The 10,000-nt window shown below is 41.3% G+C and overlaps 2 protein-coding genes across 21 annotated transcripts in view; one reads left to right on the top strand and one right to left on the bottom strand.

The window, feature by feature from the left end:
* Positions 1–10,000, bottom strand: part of zgc:158263 (ceramide kinase family protein) — a 24,682-nt gene that overhangs the window by 5,496 nt on the left and 9,186 nt on the right. Inside the window, exons 1-8 of one of the 3 annotated variants that reach the window (XM_027011969.3) lie at positions 3,370–5,335; positions 2,932–3,082; positions 2,069–2,164; positions 1,838–1,969; positions 1,582–1,710; positions 761–824; positions 373–518; positions 138–212 (exon numbers count right to left, since the gene is read on the bottom strand). In XM_027011969.3, the coding sequence (XP_026867770.2) occupies positions 138–212; positions 373–518; positions 761–824; positions 1,582–1,710; positions 1,838–1,969; positions 2,069–2,164; positions 2,932–3,058 (769 nt within the window). In that variant the 5' untranslated portion in view covers positions 3,059–3,082; positions 3,370–5,335. Of the gene's footprint in view, positions 1–137; positions 213–372; positions 519–760; positions 825–1,581; positions 1,711–1,837; positions 1,970–2,068; positions 2,165–2,931; positions 3,083–3,369; positions 5,336–10,000 lie in introns of those variants that run through there. The other 2 variants (XM_081704021.1, XM_081704020.1) reach the window with 2 other exon arrangements.
* hspg2 (heparan sulfate proteoglycan 2) overlaps positions 6,544–10,000 on the top strand; it is a 77,145-nt gene continuing 73,688 nt past the window's right edge. For 8 of the 18 annotated variants that reach the window (XM_081704003.1, XM_081704005.1, XM_081704010.1 and 5 more), the window contains exon 1: positions 6,545–6,994. In XM_081704003.1, the coding sequence (XP_081560129.1) occupies positions 6,920–6,994 (75 nt within the window). In that variant the 5' untranslated portion in view covers positions 6,545–6,919. Of the gene's footprint in view, positions 6,995–10,000 lie in introns of all 18 variants that reach the window. The other 10 variants (XM_081704015.1, XM_081704016.1, XM_081704014.1 and 7 more) reach the window with 3 other exon arrangements.

Here is a 10,000-nt window from a genome sequence, read left to right as displayed (position 1 = left end):
AAGCAAAAGTATACAAGAGGAAAACACAAACAGTTTATCGTAAATTCAAATCAAATTATTATATATAAATGCTGATAAAATTCTCATAATCCACATATGTAGGTAACAGGTCTCTCACCAAGAAAAGGCAGAGTTACCAATAATAATGTGCAATGCTGATGTAACCGGGTCATTCACACCCACTGTGGCGAAACAAACACAATCTGTGGAGCCTGTAAGGAAAAATAAATAATAAGAAAACAATTAGGAAATGTTTACTCATTAATAATCAGTATCACACGGGATATGCCTGTTCTAACAATACACTAATCACTTTCACCATCACTTCCTTATTTGCCCACCATTTGTTAGTAACCAGAAAAATCGTTCAACCTGCTGGGATTATGCCAATGTGGAGGTCACATGACTGCAGCATCACCGTGGGGTCATGTTCCGAAATGCCCGCCTCCTGCTGGGTTCGTCCAATCACGCCATGCAGCAGCTCGCTGAACATTCCATCTCCACCCACACAAATCACGCTGAACAGAGCAGACAGAAACAGTCAGTATCAACATAAAATGGAAAATCGTGTGAATATAATGTCCGTATAAACATAAAACTCACTGTGCATTAGAACCTAGGTATCGTTTGGCTGGTGAAACATGGGATTGTGAAGAGGCCACTGTGTAATGTTACACAGCATCCTAGGGTTACCTGGTGAACATTTTCCAATTTCTTGAATTTTACTTGAACAACGGGCACTATTAAAGGAATCACTTACCCATCAAACCCTGTCAGGTCTTTCTTCAGGATATGGTCTCTTGCCTGATTGGCTCGTTCTGTCACTAATGGAATACAAAATTGATATTGTTTTCAATCATATACGATCTAAAAAAACATACTAATAATAATTAACACTATTTTATTTATATAGCACTTTTAAAAACAAATTGCTTACAAAAGGATATGACAGAAATAAAAAAACGAAACTGAAAAAAATTAAGACAAAACAAGCCGAAACTTCAAACTCAGACTGAATGCCCGTCTATTTGTGGAATATTTAAATGACCATTGACCCTGCTCCTATATTGACCAACTGAAATTAGTACCTATTGTAGGGTATTGTTTATTACACTGATATTGACTAACAAACTCTAGTACTTATAGTTTATTACACTTATCATTGTTTAAGATAGACCTCATGTATTTTGTACCTCTAGGCATCAGCACTGATCCCTTAGGCCTTATCCCTTCTCTTAAATGTACATAGACAGTATAAAAGGTACTGAGTGCTTCCAGTAGCACATCAGTCATGATCTGAGTGCAGCTGGTATTGTTTTTAATCAACACGGACCTAGCCTTGTTTTTGTGAAGTGCAGCCCTCCTGCCTTCATTTAGCTGTGTAACGTGGAGTACCTACTCCACAGGTACCAGGTAAATTTAATAATTCATCTGGCTTTCTTCCACTTTCCCTTTTTAATTCGTCTCCTTTTACTTTTCCTGGTCGAGACCGCCTCGCGTCACCCGAGAGCCGCGCTCAGGGACACTCGATAATGTCTAGGACACCGGAGGAGGGCCACGCACGGCATCTTGGTAGCTCACCGACAACGTGAGTGCTGACACCTGCCAGCTCGAACAAGGGAGCCACTAAGGAGCGATAGACCTGCTTCGCTCTCTTCTTCCCCCCATAGGGGTTGACGAACACCAGCAACCTGCGAGGGCGAGAGGGACCTGGTAGAGGGAGGACACACACGTGTCTCAGACTCCAGCAGATGATTGGATCACAGAAATGGCTGCACTAACGGCGTAACAGAATGAGAATGGGAGGGCGAATGGGGCTTGGGTGGATCTCACTTACAGTGTGTTTTAAGAGCCGTTCTGAGTTGAGTTACCCACTGATCCCTGAGGTCACGGCTGGGGCAGCAGAACTCCGTCCTGCCCAAGCACCAGAGTGCCCTCTTCCCGCCCCTTGTGCGATTCACGTAGAACACTGTGTCATGGATGAGAGGACCAAACGCTCTGTGAGGCTGTTTACATTGGCTTAGTTATATGGGTACCTACACGGTCCACGTCGCCAGCTGCAACTTACACGTGAAGTCTCGGTCAGTGTCCTCTGCTCTCTTCTGTGGCTGGACCTCAGCCTTCCCTTCCGCGACAGCAACCACCTCGCTGATCGGCACTGAAACTTAACCGCACGCAGACACTTCATAGACTTAAACGATACACCCGTTGCCCATTAACTCCTAGTATCTGTACTACTTTCCTGTAATGTCCCACCAGGACTTTCTAATGAAAATGTTCAATGAGAAATTGATTTGTTCATTCTCTTTACTGTTCAGTCTCAATCAAATAGTTGAAAATGTCCATATTTATTTTTTTGGAATCTGCATGTAATGTATTTTTATATATTTGATATATCAAATAAATAGTGAGAGCACTTTTACTAGAACTTGAGAACAATTATGCGCTGCTCTTGAAAGTATGAAAGATTTGCGGTGGATGTAGCAATTGAGATGGGTTATTCTTAAAAATGGTGTCTGTTAGCGCACAACTCTGTAACTCTCTCCCTCTCTTTCTCTTAAGAGAGAGAGAGTGAGAGTATTGATAGAGGAGAGTAGAACTGATATGGTACTGTGGGAAAGTACATCTGTGAATGTGTACAAGTATGAATAAAGCTGTCAATCACCTTAAGAAAATATCTACTGTACTGAATACTTAAGAGTATGGTACACTTTATAAATAATTTTTTCACATTTATACTTGATCTCATGAAACACATTGTTAATATATAATTATATATTATCTAGACCTTTTAAGACTATAAAGGCGGGACCGCTTTCCTGTGAGCTATAAATAAGTTTCATAGATAAGAGAGAGCATGAGTACTTCATGGCCCATGAGTAGCTGGTCAGTATCTCCAGCTACACGTGTCTCAGATAAAGACTAACTTACTTGTTTTTTTTTCTCGGTTCTTCTTGTCGAGTTCAGTCCAGTTGAAGTACCATCCGCTAAGCACTGCGCGGTACCGTTTCGTGCCGACCCACAGGCTCGAATCCACTTTGACCGAGTCTGTCTCCATCGTATGATAGAGCCGGTTGGTGATCTAGTGAATGTTCACATACGTTATTCCGGATTTCTAATGATCATTTTATTCATGGCATTTTGGGCGACACTAAATTTGTTAAGCGAGCCTAATATTCTACAGTATAGTATAGTATAGTCACTAATGTATTAACGCGATCTGTCCCGCGTTTAGTGTACAAACTCGTTATCTCGCAAGTAAAAACCGGACCGCCCCTAGGCGATAAATAATATAAATAACTGATAACATCAACGCCTTATTAAAGCAATAAATTACATATACACGGCCCGATAAATTACATATCTTACTCCTCCTGTTTGCCGACCTACTTGCGAATTCGTCCAAATAACGTCTACAAAGAGCGTCCCGCACTTCCCTGTTATGTTGCGCACCTGGCCGCAACCACCACTTTACTGACTTCCTATTGGATGGTACTACGTCTAATTTGCATAAGGCCAGGTTTAAGACTTTGCAACATGGATATGAGATTAAAATATTGACGATGGATGTACTGGATAGAGAGGTCATGTATGTATTTAATTTTGTTTAGGCCAAAGATCCTACCAATGATTTGTAGCTACTATCTTATCACTTTCTTTTACATGTATTACAAAACAGAATAAATATATAAATTAAATAGATAAATAAACGTGTCCTTTTCTGGCTTTTCTAGAAGATCTAATTAGTTGCATGGTAGAGCCTCTTTCCTTCTGTCCCTAGTTATTGTTTGTTTTTAATGTCAACATGCAGTGGTTTGACTAGTTATGACAGGGCAACTGTAAACGTCATGCCTGCAGGGCATTTCTACTGTTGGCTAAATCCTTCTCAGAGACACGTATGTATTCTTCTACACTCGCAAACATTTGTAAAACGTTTCTAAAAGCAACTTTTCTGGATTTTCTTGTGACCATGTGTAGGCTTTCTTTTCTGTGACCCTTGATACACTGCTTAGAAAATGTATTTTATTGGTATTGCCTGGAGCCAGTAAAACAACATGCAACAGTATTTACATTTCCCCTATCGCTCCACAATGATCATACAAGATGCAACTAAAATATGACAGCTGTTTAAGTGAATATTTCTAAATGACCAATTCCTCTTCTTGTATGAGTGGTGAGTGACTGCAATACTATATTTCACCACTTGGGGGAACTATTTCCAGACACTTTGAAAATTGAGTGGGTTGTTAACTTGACACTGGTTTGTTTTGAATTAAATTACATTTCCAGCTGGAATTCTCAATTGCTGCTGCACTACAATATGTTACTTTTTGGATTATGCTTGATTAAATAGGGAATATATCTGTGATATGCTTTCTACAAAACCGATACAGCTAATTTGACTAAGACATCAGACATATGTCATCAACATGTTAGCTTTTTACATTCTTATTCTTTCAAATCCAAATGATAAAAACTGCATCGTATTGGCACGATGCACAAGTTGTTTCCTGTGTATTATGATATTTCTAATACACCAGTGAGTGATCTTTGGAGGAGGTGAAATACTGAATCTTTTAAGTTCACATACAATACTTCACCACTAAAACATATGTTTATTCACTTTTGCATGTTGATTATAGTCTAACTCTTCCTCCAGTCAATATTAGCAAACCCTTCCATCCGATCACTTTAAGGTCCAGGGAACATAATTCTGTAACGTGCTGGCCCGAGTGCCGAAGGGCGTGGAGCAGGACGCACAGACTCTCTCGACATAGACGAACATTTCATTACATAAAACATAACGGCACTCACATATAACACAAGCAATAAACGTGAAAACGTAACGGTTAACACTGAACAGAACAATGAACACGACTACCTTTAACAGTGACGACGTTAACATTTATATTAACACACTGCACACAATAACAAGGGTTTAAATAAGCAGACATGCCGAGGTACAGGTGTGTGCAGGTGTGGCCATAAACAAATGTCCTCCCACTTCACGTGGTGGGCCAAACCACGTGACTCGCGGGAGGCGAGCGTTCCGTGACAATTTAAAGTACTGTAATGTTTGTATGAAACCTAAAGCATAGTGATAAAGACAAAGGAATAGTTCAATGTTTGTTTTAGGTTGCCTCTGAAATGAGATTTTGATCCTAGAAAGAGATGCGGGCTGCTTCTTTGAATTGTAACAGAACAATCTGATACAGGTAGAATCAAAAAGTAGACAGATCACGATTTTTAGCTGTTAAATTGCAAAAGTCTTAATCATATACTTAGTAAACACTAAGTTAGTATTATTATTGAATCATATTTTAAAGCATTATTATTACTATGGTTATTATTGTTGTTATTATTATTATTATTATTATTATTATTATTATTATTGCTACTATTACTGCTATTATTATTATCATGAACCATCATCACCGATTAATTACTTAATATTAATGTTACTTAATATAAAAGGTAAGGAGACTGTAAACTTCTTTATGATTTGTGTAGTAATACGTCTACAGTGCAAACTGCCATGTCTGTATTCCTAAAAAGGACACACACAGTATCGGTCCATCTCCTTCCCAGTCATGCGCCTTTCTTCTTTTGGCTAGGTCCCGAGAGGTTACGTCGAGCAGTTGCAACCTTAATTGAAAGAAGCTGCTCTTAAAACTTTTTACGAGACATACATACACTGTACCGATCATGGGTCTGATCAGACGCTTAAACAGATCACTGTTTATGGTCTGGTATCGTAAAACAGGCGACGACGTCAGGAATGGTCTTCACTGGAATGTGTTCTGTCCATCATGTCTATTTTGTCACTGAACCGTAATTTATTAAGAGCTTATGTCGTCTTTATAGCTCCATCCTTCATTCATTTCGTCTTTTACAGTTGTGCAGGATAAGTTGAGCGTGCTGTGTGCAAAAACTGGCAGCCGGCGTTTGTATGCACTACAGCGTACTGCTGAACTGTTTGACAGTTTAAATGTGTCAGACGTTTCGGCTTTACGCACATAGGAGAAACTGTCGCTTAGACCACTACAGGCAAATATAGGACATCAAAGCAACACTTCTCACTGTCGACTGACTCTACTAGCTGTTTTCTATGTAATGACCATTAGAGGGCGCTACTACGATTTGGTATAAAGCCAATTATCGAATAGCGCCACTTGTAGAATTCTGTGAAGTTTCAATATATTGAATAGATAAATACTACAGTAAATAGTAAACAGTGGTTTTAAATAGGAAAATATTGACTTTTATAGGTTTTATAGTTTTAGATCTATCAAATGAGTAAGTACCCAGAGTCTTATAAAGCAATTAAAGCTACATTGTTTTGTCAACAGCACTGGTCACGCGTAAAAGCTGTACCTTCTGTGATAAGTGAATAGGCACACATGCCACATGCCAGCAATGTAGCTTAAAAATGATCAGTATATTTAAAGGGCAATTCGGAGTGCTTTTCTGGACGTAGGCGGCGTTTCTTTGCTGCGGGTTCCCTGCAGCCCTCTCAGAACTCCAGTCCGCGTTTTACCCCGGGCAGTTACTCGTGCGGACAGCCCCATCCCAGCGGCGCAGGACTCACGAGCTCTCCGCAGAGGCGCGCGCGTGTGCAAGTCTTTTTTTTTGGTGCGCGAGGCAAAGTGGGTTCAAACGATCGCCACGGATATCGCAAGCGACCGTAAATTCCCCCTTTAGTTTTTTTTTTTTTTTGTTACTGCAAGACCCGGGAGTGCACGTACGGATTCAGTTCGGTCAATGAAGTTCCACCGAGAGTGGGACGGAAGACAGACGGCGCACTCGCTGCAGAAGAGACTCTTAAAACTTTTGGTAATTAGTTGCTCACTGGCTTTAAGACAGGGACCTTGACTTTCTCTTCCCCAGCGTGCAGGACTCTTGCTGGACTGCCAAGAAAATGGGGAGGCGGATTTATGTCCAAAAAGTATTTGGACTTGTCATCTCGTTGGTACTTACGTCGCATCTCACTCATGTAAGAACCGTTTTCTATACAGTTGTGTTTCATGGAGCATTGACATCGTTCATTTCTTAACATTTCTTAACAGCTACTTCAGATTGTATATATGGACAGAAATAACGAAATAGGCAACCCAGCAGCTGCTACTCCTGAAAACGGGTGGCTGGGTTGAGGTGGTGCCCTGCCCTGCGCTCACTTCTGCACTGATTTAATATTCGAGTGATTTGGTCACTGAAAGGCTCGTCTGCGGACAACTTTGCCCGAGATCAATTTCGACTTCAGCTTAGTGTGTTGCCTGTGCGCTTGTCCTGATGTTATTTGGCCCGCAGAAACAAGCTATTCATAGGAGGTCTCACTGGCGTCGGCATGCCTGTAAACTTTAAGCGACGTTATTTCCGTGAGCACTCTCGAGTGTGGACACCTTGGTCTTGAGCACGTAGCGTTGTTGGTCTGTAAAACGGAGCCCACCTTTTCCCAGAAACCGGTTTTCCCAGAAACCGAAGTATCGCCAGATATCTAAATTCTAAAAAACTCCATCTGTTATGTAAGCCACTTAGTTACTTTAATGCGCCCTATCAACTAAATCCATTCGTGCTATGTAGATAGCGATCATAGCGAACCCCGTTTTGACGAGTAATGGAAAGAAAAATCATCGATGGCATTAGACATTAGAGAACTGATTTATCATTGATGCTGATCATCTGCACATCCGACGCGGATCTCTCGTTACTTTTCTCATGCCTTGGTCTAATAAAAACCCAGGGGGTACAGTTACTGAACAGGCAGTTTTTTTAATGGACAAAAAGAAACCTCAAACCTTTTTTCCCTGGGTACTTAGACATTTGGAAAAAAAATTAAGACCTGTGAACATTTTCGCCGAGGTCGTCTTGGAACTTGGGGCAAGGCGAAGTGGGTCATAAGATGAAGGAAGTTGGAGCACGCATGAAGTTATAATCGAATTACATATCGGATCTTTTCGTCTTTTTAATAGTCAAGGTTCCTGTATCTAGTCATTTTCTCTATTTTGGGGGGACTATTATGTTAACCACACCTGTTTTAGCAATGGTGCTGTTATTGAGTTGAATCCAGCTGGAGCTCTGATTTATATCCCGTAACTCCTCCACATAGTTGATGATGATGGAAAGTCTCTGTATTTTAGATTCTGTCTTTCTCATAGGCCTGCAACGTGTAGCTCTGTTATTACTGTAAAGCAAGAAGGAAAGAAAGAACAATATCTTTCTGGTGTCCGGGCAGCGCCGACCTTCTGCCTTTTTGATCTGGTAATGTGAGATGGCTTTTTTAGCTTTACTGTTGTTTCAGGGACCACCAAGGCTGAGACAATGGCCTCTTAATTGGATTATACGGAAGCGGAGGCATCTGTTTTTCACATTACAAGACTGCTTTACTGCCTACTGGGCTCATCTGATTCGATTGAGCTCAAGGGGCCCAGTTGCTACTGACTTCGCGGGGGCCCAACTGGAATTTCAGGGTCATAGGAATCCATTGGCCCCAACAAAGCACCAGTAAAACTCTATTATTGCCTTTTAGTTTACTGGCACCACAATCAAGTGCCCCTTCTCTCTGTTAACAGTTGATTATAGCATGTTTGTCATCCTTGACTGCTCACCACGGATGGGTCAGTGGTGAATTTAAATGCCATGCTGATAGTAAAACATGTATATATAGTATGTATAAGAATATGTACTGTGCAATGCTGCACTTTTAATAGCAAGAAAAAAGGCCATAGATTTTGTTGATGTCAGCTAGGTTCCTTCAATTTAAGTACAGGCATGAATTGGTTAAAAGTCGACAAGTCATTCCATTGTGGTTTTTACTTAAAGTCCTGTGACTTTGCAGTTAATTTGATTCTGTAAACAGGCATTTGCTGTGGCAATATGGTTGAAGCTATGGCAGTTGAGATGCTTCACCTTTTGAGTTTACACGGAAGCAGCTATGGACCACAAGCAGTGATGAGCAGCAAACTTTGAGTTCAGTTCATTTTAGGAATGCGGCTCATTTGTTTCGTTGCATAGCTGGTTCAGGGTGTGAGCTCTGTGTGTACTGTGTCCAGTGGCATGCTGAGATAAAAGAAGAAAGTATCTTAGCCTCCTAAGCATAGTATCTTAGCAGAGAAGGGTATCTCCTTTTAAGAGGAAACCACTTCAGTAAACAGAGGATACAGCTTCAGTAAACATGTATTATGTGGCTTGGGTGTTGGCCACAAATAACGGCAGATATTTCTATTTGGATTCTAGTGTACAGTCCGTACACACAGATTCTGAAACCTGTACGTTGCGCTAATGCGTCTTTTGTTAACTTCATCTCATAAAGTAGTGTCAGGTTTCTGCCTGACTAGCTGGCGCATCCCAGCATCCCTTTTCCCTCAGCTGTCTGATCCGTTAAGTGTTGGAGGCACCTTGTGCGTGGCTTTACTGAATATGGGCTCTTGCTCAGTGTCTCCTAAAGGCATGGACATGCTTGTAAAGGCTAGCAACGCTCTCAGACCACACTCAGTTTAAATGAGCTTTTTTGAGCTGTTCGCCGGTGCTGTGCAGGTTTGAGTTGCACCTGCCTGAATGTCTGGCGGTTAGAAGCTTCTAAAGCTACAGTGGGCTCTAAAGTAACATTTACATCACTGTTTTCCTTGTTTTGTTTATGTTTTTGTTTGTTTGTGTTTTGATCCCGTCACAATTTCACCTTCGGTGGTGCCTGGGGGTTTGAGTACTAAGCCCGAGGGGGGGGTGTGTGTGGTGCGGGGGGGTTCTTTCATAGGAAAGGGAAGTGTTGAGTGGAGGAGTGATCTGTGTTTAGAAGACTCTGCCCAGCACAGACATGCTGGTACACATGGCAAGCAGACAGCTCTGCGTTTGTTTGCACTGTAGTGAGGTGTGACTGCGGATTAGATTGAGGTCAGGGAGGTTAACAGCTTCAGACCTGTCTTGGGTTGTGGCTGCTCGTGTATTCGGAATTCCATACAAGAAACACATTTTGACCCAGATTTGCCGTCTGTGTTATTATTTT

Source organism: Electrophorus electricus, chromosome 21 (assembly GCF_041902795.1).
Source record: "Electrophorus electricus isolate QZ-2024a chromosome 21, ASM4190279v1, whole genome shotgun sequence".
NCBI classification, from domain to species: Eukaryota; Metazoa; Chordata; class Actinopteri; order Gymnotiformes; family Gymnotidae; genus Electrophorus; species Electrophorus electricus.
The sequence above is the reverse complement of the archived record's forward strand: the minus strand, read 5'-3'. Positions and strand labels throughout refer to the sequence as shown.